The 19,858-nt window shown below is 38.7% G+C and overlaps 1 protein-coding gene and 1 pseudogene across 2 annotated transcripts in view; one reads left to right on the top strand and one right to left on the bottom strand.

The window, feature by feature from the left end:
- Positions 1–19,858, bottom strand: part of ADAMTS6 (ADAM metallopeptidase with thrombospondin type 1 motif 6) — a 329,091-nt gene that overhangs the window by 161,752 nt on the left and 147,481 nt on the right. For both annotated transcript variants that reach the window (XM_027863321.1, XM_027863322.1), the window contains exons 8-9: positions 7,030–7,073; positions 1,752–1,857 (exon numbers count right to left, since the gene is read on the bottom strand). In XM_027863321.1, coding sequence (XP_027719122.1) covers positions 1,752–1,857; positions 7,030–7,073 — 150 coding nt within the window. The remainder of the gene's footprint in view (positions 1–1,751; positions 1,858–7,029; positions 7,074–19,858) is intronic.
- On the top strand, positions 17,167–17,721 carry LOC114044022 (annotated as a pseudogene).

Below are 19,858 nucleotides of genomic sequence, written 5' to 3'. Positions count from 1 at the left end.
AAAGGAGGAATTCTGGTTACAGTAATGTACTTTTCCTTTCCCTTTATCCTGTTTTCCATTCTCCCTTCCCTTTCATCTCAGCCTGTAATTTCACTGATGTGAGGAACTCCCAGGGTAGGTATGTCCTCCCCTCTTGTGCATCAGCCACTTTCCAACATCTAGTCTTAGGTATCTAAGAGGTTTATGTGATTCACCCCAAAGTGAGAGAATAAGTATCAGAGGTAGGGGTAGAATCCACTTTTTCCTAACTCGAAGACCATTCATCCACTCACTTTGCAACATTTCCTTAATTGTACTAGAGAACTGACTAGCATGCTACACAAAACAGATAACACCATCTGAACACTTAAAGAAGAGACTTGTTGACTGACATTGGGAGTCCCATTCTGTCATCCCTAAACCTCCTAATGACATCAATACTTGAAAGAAGCACAATATTCCAAAATCCATCTCCCTCCCACAAGCTTTAAATACATAAGTGTTTAAAATAAAGAAGAGAAAAGACATGGGTGGGAAAGGTGTTAGTTTTAAATGAAGAAATAAGAACTTGGATGTTTCAGCTAATAGATGCAGTTTGGGTTCTTATCTTTGTTTTTAGAAGATCTGTAATTGCTTAAAGATACCAAGTTCCCTGTAAGGAAACTTCCAATGCAAATTGGCACCTGTTCTTGAGCGTGAAGGTCTTAGAGAATGGCCTGGGGGCACCGAACAGTTAAGTGACTTCCAGGGAATGAGGTGAGACTTGAAATCACTTGTCTAGGGGCCAGCTTGCAAACCTCAGGGCTGTGCTGCCTCTCTGACTCGTATTTTAAAAGCTTAACTGGATGATTTCAGGTCTGTTTAAAATGAAGTGGGATGCCGTCCTACTCCATCTCACTCCCACTTATTCCAAAGCGTTGCTGCTGTCCAATAACACCACGTTCTCTCGACATGACACACAGGTGGCTCAAGAGAAAGTGAAAGTCATATCACAGCTGCCAACACGTACACTTCAGACCTGGAAATGCCATGTGCACAGCTGGAGCAAGAACAAGAGCAGAAGTAACATTTTATCATTGTATATAATCGGTGAGGATTGAAAAAGAAAAGGCAGGATTATTTACCTTTGGAACAACTTGGCTTCCTGAGGAAGCCGGGGGGATGAGGAAAGCATGCATAACTAAAGTTGAATCCTTTCAAACGATACTTGAGTGTGTGTATTCGACAGAGAACCCTACCTTTTTTTTTTATTAATCAGAAAAATTACTTGAAAAGATTCCTGGTCTCAAGGCGCTTTACCCCAATACCCAAACTGCAACAATACCACTAGAAATAGTGTTTTCCAACTACTGATTCATGGCGAATTTTCACTAATCTGAAGAATTTTTATTTCCAAAGATTTTTACTTCTTAAAACCCATAAATTTAAAACAGAAAGTGGCTTCTCCTTATCCCTGTATCCTGCTCTTTCCATCCTCAGGTACCTTCCTCTCTCTGGCTCCTAGTCTTTGCCCCCCCTCAACCATCTCCCTGTAACTGCAGAGGACAGGCCAGGGCATTGGGGAGGGGGGTCAGAGAGAGAATGTCAATCTTTTCCCAATCCGCCATCTAATCTGCATTGGGAAACCTTCATGGGAAGGGTGATATTCTCTCGTCTTCAAATAGAGATGGAGTTAAAGTGTGGCCAAATGCAAACAATCAAAACAGTAGTTTCCCCAGTTGCTCAAAGAGCGGCATACTAAATTTTATCTTGATTTTCTTAAATTCACTCACTTGTGACCAATCTCATGAGCAATGGTAAAAGCGGAGCCCAGGCCAATGTCTTCATTAATGCTGCAGCTCCTTTCAGGCTCACACATTCCAGCCACAGAGGCCAAGCCTGAAGAAACAGAAGGAGACACAAAGGGTCAAGCCAAGGTGTTGCAGTCTTAAAAGCCCCTACTTATAAATGCCTGGATTCTTTTTTTTAATAACCTCCACGCACAGAAGGAGCAGTTGGCAAAAGGTTAACTTTCTAGTCATTTGCAAAATCACTGGGGGGGAATTTCACTCTGCCGGCTAGACATTAATATTTTTTGAACTGCAGTCAGTGCTGGAAAATGTCTAGACGAGGGGTTAGATTTATAAATTTTACTTCTGGTAACTTGGGACCACCTAGTAACTTGAGCCAGGAGAGGGAATTCAAGAAAGCATTTCTATTTTAACATTCTTGAGGCTGCAGAAAGCAAAATGTATCCACATTATTTTTCTAAAGAGATCTGTTTAAGTTTAGTGGGTTCATAAAAATATACAAGCAACTTTTTTTAGTTACCAAAAAAAATGAGTCCCAAGTGGTTAAAAAAAAAAGACGTCTTTATAAAAACAAAACTGAATGTTATCAATAGAGGGGAAAGAACTGTTAAAAAAAAGAAAACACACACATACATGCTGAATCACTAATGGCACGGTCTGGCATTTTTCCCCCTTTTTTCTTCATTTCTTTAAATCAGCATCTCTTGAAATTAGTCTTGGTGAGGATGTTCACATCTTTTTTTTCAAATAGTCTTAATGTAAGGGAAGTCATTGCCAAATCAGGAACACAGGCTATAGTTCTTCTATCCTACTACCCCCTTTGATCTATTGAGTATTCCTAATAAAGGAGACACACTGGTGCTAATTCATTGATGCTGATGAATTGCAGGTTTCCTCATGTTATCATGCAGAAGCTTTAACATCCACTCTGAGAGAATATCATGCTCTGTAAATCTGTGTATAGCTCCAAAACAGAGCCAAGTAAAAGGAACTTTTGTGCAAAAGGAAAAATACTATCCTGTATAAGGAAACAGATTCCAAAGCATACTGTATCACTTAACACAGAGAGAAATAAAGAGGGACTAGGAGAAGTCACTTGGAAGAAATCAGGGGAAATGTAGGAAAAACATTTCACGTTACGAACAGACTACTACCTTGATCCAAATATTGCTAACTGCCTTCCAACCAACTCAATTTCCCAGTTATGCTAGTTTGATATAGTGTAAGCTGTATTTCCCAGCATTTCACCAACAGGAAAGCTCTAGAAACTGCTTTTTCTATAGCCTCCATGCATCCTGTGCCACACCACCTCCATCGAAAATCTCAACCTAGCAACCAGAATAAAGTAGAGTTGGAGTTCACTGAGAGATTATTTGTTACACCTATTTGTTTGGAGGTAAAAAAAAAAAATTAGACTTGTGAGACCTTTGGGTGCTTTTACCAACACTGGTGATTTAAACATATAAATGATCTTTCTACTAATTTAAATATGTTATAGAGAAAAGCAAGGGCAGTAACAAGATGAGGAGAGACTGGGCCATTCATTATCTATTCAACAGGATTTTATTATTTTTCACTAACTAGCGCTCTTTTGTCCCAACATGTTAGATAACAACTTTTCGAAATTGCATTAACTGTCCTCAACCTGCTGTATTGGTATTATTACCTTGGTTATGGTGACTGACATTGGCAGAAGCACAAACGGAGTAGCAGATAAAAGGAAGCAAAACAAATATCTCATGCTGTTTGAGCACCCCATACTTTGTGAGTCTTATGAAAATGCATCCCCACCAAAATTACGATGAATAATTATTGTTCAATTAAGATTTTTTCATATTTTCCCAAACCAAAGTAGTATTGCAAGGGCTACATTTTTATGTGTCTTGTGGTTTGTATCTAGAATAGAGAACTCTCAACAATTCCCTGTAGAACAATAGAGTTTTTAAACACAAATTTGCCTCTGATGTTTTATATAAAATTGCTAGCTATGCTAAGAGAACACATGAAGAGGAAGAATAACCAGCAACAAACTATTTGGTGAATGCCTAGGAGGGCTCCTAAACTAAAAAACAAAACAAATACTGTCTTGGTCAATTTTCTTCATTCTCATGATACTACAAAATTCTCTCCAGTGTTGGTGACTGGTTTGATTCCTAGGCAGTCCAGTGGAACTTATGTTTTATGGCCACAGATCTCAGACCTTACTCTATCCAGATATCTCATAAGAGAAATTAACCAAGAGAATGCAGATATTTACAGGAAAAGCCACTAGAGTGGCATATGACCTACTGATGATGCGAATCATTAGCATCTCTCATATATGAAGTTTAGCACATATGTACTTGCATTACAATATAATCTTCTAGAGCTCAAGGCCCTTCCTTATTTCATTTTGTCTCTGTACTCTCAGTACTTTGTTGTTCAGTCGATCAGACACATTTGATTCTTTGGAGTTTTCTTGGCAACGATACTGGAGTGCTTTGCCCTTTCCTTTTCCAGTTTGTCCCCATTTTACAGATGAGGAACTGAGGCAAATAAGGGTTAAATTACTTGCCCAGGGTCACACAGCTAGTAAGTGTCTGAGGCCACATTTGAACTCAGATCTTCTACTCTAGGCCCAACACTCTAAATAATGCACACCTAGCTCTCCCCTATTCTCAGTACTCAGCACTTCATAAATGCTTGTTGGATTGGATTCTATATGCATGGTTTACTCACAGTTGGAATTTTAATTTGTTTGTTTGTTTTGTCTAGACTTGTGATTTCATTTTATAGGGAACTCCAAGACAGACAACTCATCTATTTTACAGAGATCCCTGGGGCACAGAAAGGTTAAGAGACTTGTTGGAGGTCACATAGCTAGTAGGTATCAGGTCCTTGTTCCACTACAGCCTGCTGCTTCTCAGTTCTCCTTTCTTTGGCCTAGGAAAACCAAAATGGCTTTTGACCCCATATTCTTTTAAAAATAAAAAACTAAATCATTCTTGGCTTTATAATGCAGGATTACATTTATACTTCAATGTAGATAATCTAGGAACTCATAAAAATCACTGATTCAAGAGTTGAAAGGGACCTCCCAGTACAGAAATCCTCTCTAGAACACCCATTTGCCATGCTACTTCCAATCCAGAGTACTGACAAAATAATGAAGCTACATTATTGAGCTTTGGTTCAGCAGGAGAAAGAAAGTTGACCAGCCTCCCAATCAAATCCACTTCCATGATGAATTTCTTCATGCCCTACACCATGATGAAGATAGAAAGCATCCTCTCAGTTTAGCAAAAAGTACAGACCTAAGCAGAGAAACCGCTGTATGCCCTACCGCCTTCTCTTTCCCTGGGTACTTTTCCCACATAGCTTTCTTGCCATCTTGCCTTATGCTTATTCCTTGACGAGGAAAAGGTTAGTGAAGATGGGGAAGAAAGGAGAAGAAAAGTTAATTAACTCTTCCACTTGGGGCATTAAAAAGGGAATTTCAAACTTTCCTAAATAAGTAATAATATCAACAGTTGTGCTACAAAGAGGAACAGCTACCATTACAAGGAAGCTGGATAGACCTCAATCCACTCAATATTCGCATAATTATGCTAGGATCTCCTCTGTTGTAGCTAAACTCGGTTAAATATTTAGCTCCCATTTATAGTTTAAGAAGAATAAAGCAGATGATAACTTTTAAAAACGAAATCTTCTGTATCATATGTATTTCTATATTAGAGAACAACATCACTTTGCTTTTATATGGCGTCTTTCTTTCTAAACACCTTCCCATTATTATCCCATTTGATCCTCACAGATTTGCTCTGGTGTGAATATATGACATCAATCTTACTTTTAAGATGAGAAAATTGAGGCCCAGGAAGCTAAGTTAATTGTCGAAGGTCATATGCTCAATCAATGATAAAGTTATATCTTATGAATCTGTCAGTTCAGCTCTCTTTGCATTAGATTAGATTCCCACTCACTAAATCAAACTTTCAGGAAGGAAATCTTTTTGGTATAAATTTCCTCATTGAAAGCAAGTTTCCTCGCAATGGTGCCTTTCTCATTGGTAAGAACTTGATGGTAGAGCTTAGTTCCAGGTAAATGAATTTTGCTGCCTAATCAGAAATCCTACTGGGAGAAATGGGATGGAAGAAGCAGGGTATGTCAGGTCAAACCACCTGAGGATTTGGGCCTCTGGAAAGAAGTTCCACTTAACTCTCCAGATAGTTTTAATCATGCTGTCCTCCCTTTGAAACACCATACACCCACACCCATACCCACACACACCCACACACACACACCAGGAGGTACCAACAGATTGCCCTACCAAGGGGTTTCTGTAGAAAAAAATCTTCAGAAGTGCTGATTCTATAAAAACACTGAATTACACTGAGAAAGTCATCACCAAACAGAACCAGCACTAGGTTAGAGTATCCTACACAGAGTAAGCACTTAATAAATGTGGTTGATATAAATAAATGTTTGTTCAATCACTTGCTCCTTGAAGTGACTAGCTGCCAAATGAACCTGTAGCCCAAAGCTAATGGAATAATCATCACTAATAAAATATTTCAATGGCTTTCTTCCACTTGCATTTGAATTCTAGTCAACATGTGATAATATGCTTCATAATAAAATTTGACTTTTAGACCCTAGAAAACTGCAGGTTTTGAAAAACAAACAATATTTTGGGAAAACATATCCAAATGTTAAGAAGGGCAGCCCTACCCCTCTCTACCTTGATCTGTAATGCTGGACAAACATGCTTTCCATTATCAAGGCACTGAGAAGTTCTAATAATCCCTTAAAGTTCGGTGACCTTGTCTTTCTGAAGAGTCCATCCCTCTTGATGCCATACCTTCCTATGTCCAATGAAGCCACAGTTCAACCAAGGGTTTTACAGCTTGGGATTTAAGGCTGCTGATTGCTTTCATTTATTCTCACATTTTTACAACATATCACAGAGATGGATGATATGGAAATAAGCAGTAAGCTTTGTCCTGTAATGACTGCTTGCTAAATTTGAATCATCTGGCATGTCCTTATCAGCTTTCTAGTTGCCCGAAAACGCCCAAATAGCAGTTCATATCATTTAAGTTCTTGGTGACTTTTAACAAACTATGTAGCCTTAAGGGTCAACTTTAAGTGTCCTTATAGGTCAACTTCAGATGAACTTACTAAGACCTGAAGGGAAGGAAAGTGGCCAGTTGAGCAACCAAGAGTCAAGTCCATTAGCCAACAAATACAGCTCGTGTGCTTCCCCCTTTTTGAAACTTACCCAATGTTCCACAGGGCTTGTTTTTATAAGTGCAGATATCATATCTGTAGAGGAGATAAAGAGAGAGATAAAATTTGTAATGTGATCAAATTTGTAAAATATTTTCATACATTTATCACATCTCTGTCTTTTAGCTCCAGTTGTCAGACCGCAATCAGTGTAATTATGAGCAGCCAGCTGGAGTGTTGGCATTTTCAGCACTCTGGGGTAAACCGCAGGCTATGCTGCACTCACAGCCTCTGGCTGCGAGCCAGCGGGACACCTGCCAGTAAGAAAGAAAGGTTAAAGTGGACCTTTGTAATCACCGTCTCCATAAAACAGCCTGCCATACTGTTAGGAAGCTAAAGGAGCCTGTCTGCAAATTGCCACTGCTTCTGAACCAAGCAAAGGAGTGGCTTTTTTTCCACCCTCTTCTGAACCTGCTGGAATGTTTTGTTGTTAGAGCCACAGGCTGCAGTTTAGATTTTGGAATTATTAGCATAATTCTGAACTCCTTTCGACTAATTCCAAGAGGGGCTCTTGTGAAAAAGAGCCCGTCCAGAGCATTATGCCAAAAACATAGAACAATGGAAATAGAACTGGTGTCAGGTGGTTGGTTTTTCCCCCTTGTGATTTTACATGGGTTAAAAGATGAAAATAGCTTTAAGAGGTTTTTCAAACAGCTACATAGATCACTCAAGAAACAAAATTTCCCCAGTGTTAGATAGTTTTGTCCATGCTGAACTTCAAACAGGGATTCTCTATGCAGACGTCATGATAAAAATAACAAGACCCGGGGCATTTGACAAGCCTTTAAGGACTTGAAATGTATTTACAGATGATTATAGGATTTATAGAAGAAACTGAAGTTCAATCTCCTCATTTCATTGATAAAGAAACTGAGGCCCAGGGAGGGCAAATTGTTTGGCCAAGGTCTGAAATTCAAAAAATGGGTCTTCTAACTTCTCAATAAAGCAAATATCCTGAAGTAAAACAAATATTCAAGACATCAGATGGTTTGTGCAACCTTGTCAGATATTTTTAATTGTTATTACACTTCTAAGGCTACAATTAAGCCAATATTAGGATGACTATTTCTCTTAAGAGATTTATAATAATACCTTCAGTATTCAAGGTCTCAGCCTGAGTGAATTTTGGGTTTCTGAATAGTAAGAATGAACAAAAAGGAGGGTGGAGTGAGGGTGGGTTATATTCTCTTTTGTTTTTCCATATGGGAAATAAAAAGTTTTTTTTAAATAATATTTTACAAACCAAAGAAAATCCAAGTTATAAAATTAAAACAAATACTTTCCATTATGTTAAAGTAAAGGTTACTGAGTATCTTTGGTCAGCAAAATCAAACACTGGAATGATTCTTCATTGCTAAAGACTAAATGTACTTCATAAAGTAATTTGTCAAAATTTGCCATTAAATGTTTCATTCACATTGCTGCTGAAATCCCATGATTTTTTTTTGTCTTGTTGACTGAATACAAGCAAGTTAACTTCTATAGATCTTTTTTTACAGTATCAAGTTTTAAACTCTGATTGCTTTCAATTAGTCTGTCAGTCAGTAAGCATTCATTAAGCTCCTCCTATGTGCCAAGCACCGGGCTAAGCACCGGGAATACAAAGAAAGGCAAAAGACAGTCACTGTTCTCAAGGAGCTCACAGTTTAAAGGGGGAGACAACATGTAAAGAACTATGCACAAACAAGATATATTCAAGATAAATTGGAGATAATTAACAGAAGAAAGGCGTTAGAACTAAGGGGGTTTGGGAAAGGCTTCCTAGAGGAGGTGGTATTTTAGCTGGGACTTGAAGGAAGCCAGGAGGAAGAGACAGAGAGGAGAGCATGCGGCATGAGGGACAGTCAATGAAACTTCCAAAATCCGGGAGATGGAGAAGAGAGAATGTAAAGATTCTCTGCTCCCTTTACGTGATCTCTCCTCCCCGATCACTCACACCTTTCTCTCGCCTTCCTTGCCATTGGTGTGACCTGGGATTTTAACATCTGGGACAGTCATAAATGTAAGGCACATAGGTAGAAATGTATCCCAGCAGCCATATTAGGTCTGTATCATGATGGAGTGATTATGTCATAGATATAACTTCTACCAGACAACCTTGGAACAGCCCCTATCAACATTCCACACGTGTCTTCCCCCACATACACATATACCGCTCAGTCCCCACAACTGTTTCCTTCAGTAGACCCATGCCTTACCCTTAACTACAGTGAAGAATTCTTCCCCTACCTTTTTCAGATCAGCTTATGCAACTCCAGAATACTCTATTCAAAGGACAGATTACCCTTTAACACCTTCAGTAACAAGCTATGCATTTCTCATTTTATTTACATTCCAGAAATATTCTGTATTCTGTTTTGATCTACATTTGTGGATGGCATCCACTGTCAATAGCATCTTCTTGCACATCAAGACAGAGCTGTTACAACCGATGGAGCAGCAGCTAACAGAATACCTAACTCATGGTAAGCATTCAAAAAATGTTTGTTGGATGAGTAAATGAACAGCAGTGAAGAAAAATAAGCAAATTCTTCAACTGAGTAAATGTTTAGATTCCTATTGATAGAGATTACAATTTGTTAGCATAAATAAGAACCTCTGATCCAAACTATGAGATAATAAAGAGTTCCTGCAGCATGTGAACACACTTACAGAAGGTAAGTGTCAATACTGAGCTGCACTAATGGATGCCATATGAAGGCAGATAAACTTAGTATAAATAAATTATTAGAACCGATAAAGAAGTTTAAACAACTTTGCTAATTGTTCTTGATAAATTCAGTCTTTAGATGTAATCACATATATATATATATACATATATATATACACACACATATATATATACACACATATGCACATATACACACTAATACATACAGGTACTAATGGATGAACTCTATGAGATAGACATCTAATTGGATTTTATAGTCATTTCGTAGCAATGAAGTCGACAATCATTGATTAAGCATTGATTTGCTAGGTGGCACAGTGGACAGAATGCTGGGCTTGGAATCAGGAAGACTTGAGTTCAAATCCAGTCTCAGGCACTGAATAGCTGTGTGACCTTGGGCAAGTCTCTTCACCTCTGTCTGCCTCAGTTTTCTCAACTGTAAAATGGGGATAATAGCACCTGCCCCTCAGGATTGTTGTGAGATGATATTACAAAGTGCTTAGTACAGTGTCTGGAACATAGTAGGTATTATATACATTTGTTTCCTTCCTTGCTTTCTTTCTTTATATATTCTTCCAATGAAATCACATGCCCAGTCCTTATATCTATCTCTATGAATAAACCAATATTTGTTGGATCTTTGCTCACATCAATGTGAGTACTCCTTTCAAAGGTACAAATTTCATCCATGTCTTATCATATGACATTCTTGCATACATGTTCTTGTCAATACTCTGCAAGAAGTCCCCCAATATACTGAGAGCCTTCCTTTAGGTATCTTAACATTATATGAGTACTAACGTAATACACAGACTATCGATTGTTTGCTGTTTATGAGGTAGAATTAGTCATTGGTTATATCCTGAAGCCTATGTATACCCACCAACTGTCCCAACAGTGCCCTTTAATCTTTGGAGACTGCAGTATTCCATGATTTGCAGCCATATCACATCACTAGAAGAATACTCATAATAAAATACATTTTTAATTTCAAGGAAAAGCCTGAGCTTGTCTAAAGTGTTACATAATTTTTCAAATCAATCAATCAGCAAGTATTTATTAAGCACTCATTCTGAGATTATCTCCATTTTGTTTTGGATGGAGCTTGTGCTACCATTGAGAGGGACCAGGAAAGGCTTCTTGCAGAGGATGGGATTTTAACTAGTCCATGAAAGACGCCAAGACATTATTCATCCACTTATTGTTTTCTTTGTGGATGTTTATGCCAAACTCTTTTGAGTAATTATGTACCTCACTTAAGAGATTGTGCAATACTCCAGGATTTGATTTAATCGGCAGAATATCACTGACAAGCAGAAGCATCTGGAGGACTTCACTACCTATCAGAAATCTTTCATATACTGGCACTCTGAGTTCAATGACCTCAATGACAGCATGTCAACTTTTGGGGATCGTATATCTCCGTTTCACTCTTTGACTTATTTTAATAAACAGAGGATTGTTGAACAAAGTTATCTCTGGGGGCAGGTAGGCAGTGTAGTGGATAGAGATTTGGTCTTGGAGTCAGGAGGACCTGAGTTCAAATCTGGCTTCAGACAGTTGACACTTACTAGCTGTGTGACCCTGGACAAGTTACTTAACCCCAATTTCCTTACTCCCCCCAAAAAATTTATCTCTACTATATCTATCAGGTAACTTTTTATAGCATTGCTTATCTTTGAGAAACATGTTATTAGAGAAGAGGCTTTAAAAGTCTATTTTATTTGGTTCAATAGAATCTGTTTTGTTATGGTCAACAAATAATAAGGACCACAGAGTAAGTTAAGGCATAAGGGCTGACAATTATTTCAAAAGCTAAGGTGTAAAGAACATTAGAGAAAAGATAACTCTATCTTAGGTTGTCTTGCATTGAGATGATACTGTCACCAACTAGTAGTATTGGAAACTATATGATGCTGACTCCTATGAAGCTTTGCAATTTTCCTGTGATCCCCAGAGGATTGGACCATAGTTTGAGAACCTCTGATATAAGCATAATATTGTTTGGACTAATTTACTATTGCCAATCTACCTTCTACATAGCTTATATATACATAGTTGTCTGTATGTTGTCTCCTCCATTTGATAGTAAGCTCCTAAATGGTAGGGACTGTTTTTGCCTTTCTTTGTATCCCAAAGCTGACAGTGTCTGGCATATAGTAGGCTTTAAATACATGTTTGTTAACTTGACCTGATCCACTATGTGCCAGACACTGTGGTAGGCAATGGAGCTACAAATAAAATAAAACAAATCCCCACCCACGGGGAAATTACATTCTAATTAGAAAGACGGTGAGTGTACATATACCATCATTTTAAAAAAAAATCTCTGCTCTGTGTTTAATAAAGGAATAGGAAAGAATTACTTTGGGAGAAAGTTAGCAATAAGGAAACTCAGATGAAGGGTGAAGAGAATAGTGAAAATGAAGGGAAGGATGAAATGAGATAAAGGAAGTAAAGAAATGAGGAAAAACAACAACAAACTTCATAGTGAAGAAAAGGAACCATAAAAACAAGGGATCTGAAAGCAAAGAAGGTTAGAAGTTTCCCACCCTGCTGCTCTCCTGGATTTCATGATCTCCAGAAACTCATCATCCCACAAGATGACATCAACTCTGAAACTCACACCTCCTCAGCATCCTGGCCTCTAGGGCCTCTCCCTTCCTCTGATTGGAAAGGGTGGAGTGTGGCCATTGGTGAACCCCTCCTAATTCCTCCATTTAAGAAAGATGCCTAGGCCAGTTGTCACCTCATCATTTCCCACCAGGCTAAAGGACTTCATCCTGCCCCACCCCTCCTTTTCAGCTTCTTTTTACCTGTAGTCTTCCCCCATTAGACTTTGAGCTCCTTGAGGTCTGGGACCCTCTTTTGCTTTCTTTGTACTCTCAGTACTTAGCACAGTGCTAAGTACATAGTAGGCACTTAATAAATGTTTACTAATTTGACTGGAAGTGAGGGAAATGTTTGTGTCTGGGATGTTTTCATACATTTGAATTAAAGCAAACTTCTCCATTTCTTCAGTGTCTCAAAGATCATTTGCATTTGTGTAGATTTTTATTAGGTTAAAGACTTCACGTTGAAGCTGAACTTTATTATTTACTATTGGATCTTGAAAGATCTATCCATCCCTCCAGCTGTCTAACCACTTCCTCAGAATTAGCATGCTTGTTTTCACTGGACAGATGATCTCATCTAAAGACTTTCCATTTAATCCAATTAATCAATCAAAAAATTATTATCTACTATGTGACAGGTACTCTGATCACATGGAGGATATAAGTATAAAGATATAAAGATATAAGTATAAGATATAAAGAATGAAACAATCCCTCCAAAAAATGAAAATCTCTCCTTACAAGTGCCTTACATTCTAATGTAGGAGAAATCAAGTACATATAAAAACATATATAGCACAAAAATAAAGTTAATAAATACAAATATATACAAAGTTAAATACAAGTAGGAAGGTGGGCACTAACAATTGGGTGCATCAGGAAAAGCTTCATGTGGAAGATGTTGCCTGCACTATATCCTAAAGGAAGAAAAGGATTCAAAGGCAGACATAAGGAGGGATTACATTCCTGGCATGTAGAATGGCCAGCACAAAGCCACAGACATGGGAGATGGAGTTTCATGAGTAATAAATGTAGAGAAGGCCAGTTTGGCTGGATCACAGAGTTGTGAGAGGGGAAGTAATGTCCAATGGGGCTGGAAAGATAGGTTGAAGCCAGCTCATATATAACTTTAAAAGCTAGACAGAAAAGTTTTATTTTATCCTAAAAGTAATAAGAAGCCACTGGGGTTTGGTTGAGTAGGGAAGTCACGTGGTTAGATCTGCATTAAGGAAAATTATTTTAGAACAGTAAATAGGGTGTGGAAATACTTGGGGCAGGGAAACCTATTAGGAAGCTGTCGCAACAATCTTGACAAGAGATAATGAGGAAAGGTGATGAAATAAAGTGGAAGCTGTGAAAGCGGGGTGAAAGGTTTGGATATAAGAGATGTTGTAAAGGTAGAAATGGTAAGATTTGGGAAATGATTGGATATATGGGGGAGAGAATGAGGAGTCCAAGATAATGCCAAGATTATGAACCTAAGACACTGGAAGGATGATGGTGACTTTGACAGAAAGAGGGATGCTTAGAAGAGGGGAGGGTTTAAAGAGAATGATAAGTTCAATATTAGACACTTGGAGGTTAAGATGTTTCTGGGACGACCAGTTTGAAATTTCTAATAGACAACTGGTGATGTGACTCCCTGGGTAAAGACTAGGGTTGGATATATACATTTGGTAGTCTTCAACATAGAGATAATTTTGTTAAGCCCTTGGGATCTGATGAGGTTACAAAGAGAGAGAATACAGAAGAAGAAGAAGGGAGAGCCTCAGATACAAGCTTGGGGAGCATCCCAATGTTAGGAGCCATGACAAAGATGATGAGCCAGCAAAGAAGACTGAGAAGGAGCAATCAGAGAGGTAAAGGAGGAGAGAGTAGTGTCATGAAAAATTCAAGGAATGCAATTTTATTATAAGCCTAAGCAAACTGTATTTAGGAGAATGAGACCAGGTAAGAAAAAAAAAGATTATTTAATGACCCAAAGCAAGTCAAATTCAACATTTATTAAGCATTTCCTAAAGGTACTTTGGTAGGTACTAGGGGTTCTATTCTCAAGATATCTAAAAGAGTGAAAGATATGAAAGACTGGGAAAGCTCACAGATATTATTACTGTAGGAAAAAAGGAGATGAAGGAATTATCAGAAACTACAAACCTACTTTCTCATTTCTATAAAATCTTTTATGAAAATGGTTTACATACAGATGAAGGGTATCTTTGATGAAACTATGAAAAGGGTTCAGAAGCAGCTAGGTGGTGCAGTGGATAGAGCACGGGCCCTGGAGTCAGGAGGACCCAAGTTCAAATCCGGCCTCAGACACATTAACATTCACTAGCTGTGTGACCCTGAGCAAGTCGCTTAACTCCATTGCCTCGCAAAAACAAAAAACAAAAAGAAAAGGATTCAGGCAGGCTTTCTAGTTACACAAATGACTAAAAAGAACAAAAAATCATTAGTCCTTACGCCACACTCTTCCTCCTCCCCATCATCCACTGCCTTCTCTCTCCATTTCGTGATCCTCCATTTTTGTCTTGTATTCTACTCACCTTCCCCTGTCAACTTGTGTGTTCCCTTTTAACAGATCCAACCTTACTCTCTCCTATCCAAAGCCCAATCTGGAATAATGGTAAAGAAAGACAGAAGAAAAGACCTGGATTAACCATGGATATTTACCTAGGAACCAGTGTGCTTTGAGGGTTTGTCTGGTAGTTATTTTGGACTGGAGAGAAGAGAAGCTCACAATAAGGAGACCTCCCCCCTCCTCTAACATGCGTCTGCCCCTGTGACACTATTTGGCCAGCCCCAGCTTTGGCAGCAATATCTGAACCTAGTTTCAAGCCATAAGTACCAGCCCCTCCTAAGATTTGTGACCTGAGAAGCTAAGGCTAGGCTGCAAATGTTTTGTTTACAAAAGAGACCCTGGCTTCCAACTTAGGTGGTTTGTAGGTCAAAATAGCATAGAAATTCTGCTGTATCTCTTTTTCTTCTTCCTGTGTTTGGAGGCAGGCTGTATAGTACATGGTGAGGGCCAGGGCAGGGAGCAACAAGGAAGGGGAAAGTCCGAAAAACTCTAAAACTCTGACCTAAACTGTCCAAGACAAATGACCATGTCGGTCCCTGGTTTCTTTGTTTTTCTCTTCCCTCCGGTCATGCACCCGAGGTGCTTTTCGCGACCTAATCTTCAGTTTCTGGGTTTCTTTCCACTTCATGCAATCTGTTTCTAATCCTTGTGAAGATCATGATTCACAGCTAGAACTGTATGAAAACCTAGTTTGTAATTATCTGACAAGTTTCCTGGCTTACTGGTTTAAAGTGTGAATTTCTTAACACTCTGAAAAGCCTATTCATTCTGCACATAGTAGGCCCTTAACAAGTTTTTGTTAAATTGAATTAACTATGCATTTGCTTAAGTGTCAGAGTAAAGGATTGGCTGATCCAGGTTAATGAATGAAAGAAAATCTTTAGAGAATGGTTTGAATCAGAGGCCCAGATCTTTAGACAAGTGTAGCAGTGATGGATGTGAATGGATGAAAGAAAGAAATCGACCCAGCACACCTGGGCTGAGAACTGAACTTACCACATTTCAATGGAGAATGTGTCTAGAATGGTGACGAAACAAGGGTTTCTGGGGGCTACTTGATCAACTGTCGCAGAAAGTGTAGGGACTTCTGAGAGCCAAGTATTCCCAAGCCTTCTCCAAATTGATAACAACTTCTCCAGCCCTGCTCACCCTTATGCCTTATGTGGATCTTTATTTTATAACTCTGATGCTCTTATCATGTAATGTGATACATTATAGTCATGTGAAGTGGTATCACAGAATCATAGTGTTAGGGCTGGGAGGGACCTCAGGCCTCATCTAGTCTACCATCCTCTTTAAACAGATGAGGAAAATGAAGCCAGGAGATAGTAAATGACTCAGCCAAGGTTTCACAGGTGGGGAGAGCTGGTATTTGAACCTCTGGCTCCAAACTCAACATTATTTGGGCCTCATTACATTGATTCCTCAAGAGGGCAGGAGGGATGTCTCATCCAAACTTTGCATCTCTCACACTTAGTACAGTGTTCAACACATAGTAGGTACTTAATCAGCGCATGATGCTGCTGTTTTAGGTACCCTAAGAATACAAGCAGAACTAAGCAAACTGTTATGAAGTAATTAGGCAACAAAATCTATGACTCAAGCAGGCAGGAATAGCAGCAAGGTCAATAAAAGAAGGAAATCTACACCTTGCATTCCATAACCAACATGCCGCGCTTCCTATTTCATGGGGGAATGTTTTATACATTGATGTCAAATTCTGCATTTGCGGTTAAAAGCTTTGCTATACAAAGAACTGGAAACAAAGGATATGCCCATCGATTGAGGAACAGCTAACTAAATCATGATTCGTGAATGTAATGGAATATTACTGTGCTATAAGATCATGGAATTAATGCAGAGGGAAGTAATCAGGGCCAAGGAAATGCTACACAAAGTGATTACAACCATGTAAACTACAAAAAAAAATCAAAAGTGAATCTTGCAAAATTACACAGAACAAATATAGTTTGAAAAAAAAAAAAAGGATACATAAGGAGACATTCCCACCCAACCCCTTTGCAGAGGTGGGAAGTCCACAAATGTTGCACATTGCATATCTTCTCAGATTTTTTTAATGTATTGATGACTTATGCTGTTTTTTCCTCTTTTTCTTTTTGTCTTTTAAAAATATTATTTGTTGTATGAAATGACTCTCTGGGAGGGAGAGGGACATTGAGGAAAACTATGGTGACATAAAAGAGGCATCAATAAAAACTCATTTTTTCTTTTCCTGGTTGGGCCGGCGTTCGGTAGGGCGCCAGCATGGGAGTCGACATCCGCCATAACAAGGACCAGAAAGTCTGGTGCAAGGAGCCCAAGAGCCAGGACATCTACCTGCGGCTGCTGGTGAAGCTGTACTGGTTCCTGGTCCATAGAACCAACTGGACTTTGAACAAGGTTGTCCTGAAAAGACTGTTCATGAGCTGGACCAACTGGCCCCCTCTGACCCTGTCTCAACTGATCAGGAAAACGAAGCTGCCCAGCAGGGAGAACAAGACAGCTGTGGTTGTTGGGACTGTGACAGATGATGTGAGGATCCAGAACATCCCCAAGCTGAAGGTGTGTGCCCTTCGTGTTACTGGCAATGCCCAGAATCACATCCTCAAGGCTGGTGGGAAGATCCTTACCTTTGACCAGTTGGCCATGAGCTTGCCCAAGGGCTGGGGCACTGTCCTGCTATCTGGTCCCTGGAAGGGCCGGGAGGCATACAGGCATTTTAGAAAGGCACCAGGCACTCCCCGCAGCCACACCAAACCATATGTCCAATCCAAGGGCCGAAAGTTCGAGCGTGCCAGGGGCTGTCGTGCCAGCTGAAGCTACAAAAATTCCCTCCTTGTTATATTAAAGATTTTTAGACCAAAAAAAACACCTCATTTTTTAACAATGTTGGGTATAAAAAACCCACAACATAATGAAACCTATGCTTACTAAATAACTCAAGCAATTCAACTTTGTTGAATACATTATGATTCTCATCTGACACTAAAGTTACAAAGGAGCTGAATTGATTCAATAATGTCATAACTACTATAAACTTTTAGACTACCAAGAAGGGCTAGGAATCAATCTCTGCTCACTTACCCAGCTTTGCATCTAAAGTTGTTTAATTAGTTCTCTATTCAGCAATGTAGATCACTAACCAAGGCCAACTGGGAAAAACCTAGAGTCATCTTCTGTTTTCCAGCTCCAGTCCCAAAGCATCAAGTATTTCCTCAGGCAGATTTTATGTATATGTGGTCTTCTCCAAGAGAACGTAAACTCCTTGAGGACAGGTACTGTTTAATTTTTGTCTTCGCATCCCCACACTTAACACAGCCCCTGGCACATAGTAGACACTGAAAACGTGTTTGCCAATTGACAGAAAAAGTTGTAAAGAACCTTACCCCACTGACAGATGTGAGACAGAAAAACAGCCTCAGCACAGAAGAGTTTCTTGTAGTGATCCAATTATAGAGAAGTGGATGGAACAAAAGCTAGCATTCTCGAGTTTAAGTCATTTGTTTGCCACTAAGCCATGTTCCCAGACTAACAACAGAACTTCTTTTGTCTCATTGAGCCCTGTTACATGTGGCTATAAAAGAGCAAAATGACAGTGAGACAGATCTTTCCTATTTCTTTTGCATACAGTCAAGCAGAAGCACTCAAAACTGACCTCAGTTGCACTACCAGATGGAATGAAATAATTAAAAGCAAAAATTCTTTACAGGCCAAGAAAATTGACAATGCTTGCCACCCTCTGGAAGGAATGCTGAAGAACTCAAGCCACTCGTATTAAAAGGCAATGTGAAAAAAGCTTAGGTTTACCTTACTCACTTGGCAGTCTACATTCTTTGGCAATATACCTTGCTCCTTATATAAATGGTGTAATGGAAAGAGTGCTAGTTTTAGGATCAAAATACTTTTGTTCCATTACCAGCTCAGACACTTACTACCCAAGAGACCATAGGCAAGTCACTTAATTTCTCTGATCATTAGTTCCTTTATCTGTAAAACAGGCACAATGTTTATATCAGCTATCTCAAAAGATTCTTATAAGGAAAAGTGTTTCATAAACTAGAATGTACAGTATATATGAGTTAACATAATAACTATTATTATTATTGCTAGCATTTGAGAGAGTGAGGCTGACAACCATGTGTGACTCTGCCTCACTTAAATCTAGTTCATGTACCAGTCAAGACATCATCTAGTGATGTTATTGGTCCTCTTCGAAAATGAAGAATGAACAACAATAGCTCTTTAAAGTTTGTAAAGCACTTTTTAAATACTATCTTATTTTATCCTGAGAACAACCCTGGGAAACAATTGTTATTATTATCCTCATTTTACATAGAGGAAACTGAGAAAGATAGAGGTTAAGTGATTTGCCTAGAATCATACAGCTAGTTTGTTTCTGAGGTCATATTTGAACTCAGATCTTCCAAATTCTAGGTGCTGCATTTTATCTTCTATACTACCTAGCTTCCTCATATTATTATGATAAACACAAATATCTGACTTTGAAAAAAATCTTCAGCTAATATTTTTGTGATTGTCTAAAGAACTGTATAAAATTTACCTTTAAATGCAGCATCTGGTAAGCAGAATTTATTAATGATATTTGGACACAAAAGATAATAAGTCTTACCTTGTACAATGGTCATTGAAGAGGGGACACAGCACTAATGTTTATTACCCACCAGTGTCTATACTTTTATCAAATGAACAAAATACATATGAGACTTAGAAGGTGCTGCTTCCTTAGCATTTCATCAAAAGCTAGCCTTTCCTTTGCTCTGGGGAATTGTTTCTTAGAATAGACAAGAGGAAGCATCAAAGTATTTTGCCTTCCGAAAGGGTACATTATAGTATAGTAAAAAGGGCAAATTGATTTGGGGATTACCAGTTCACTTTAGATATACTTAATATGATAATTTCCAGAGATCATACATACAAACACACTCTCTTTGTA

The sequence above is a fragment of the Vombatus ursinus genome, unplaced genomic scaffold, assembly GCF_900497805.2.
Source record: "Vombatus ursinus unplaced genomic scaffold, bare-nosed wombat genome assembly UNPS02014772.1, whole genome shotgun sequence".
NCBI classification, from domain to species: Eukaryota; Metazoa; Chordata; class Mammalia; order Diprotodontia; family Vombatidae; genus Vombatus; species Vombatus ursinus.
Note: the sequence above shows the minus strand (reverse complement) of the source record. Positions and strands in the feature narration are given on the sequence as shown.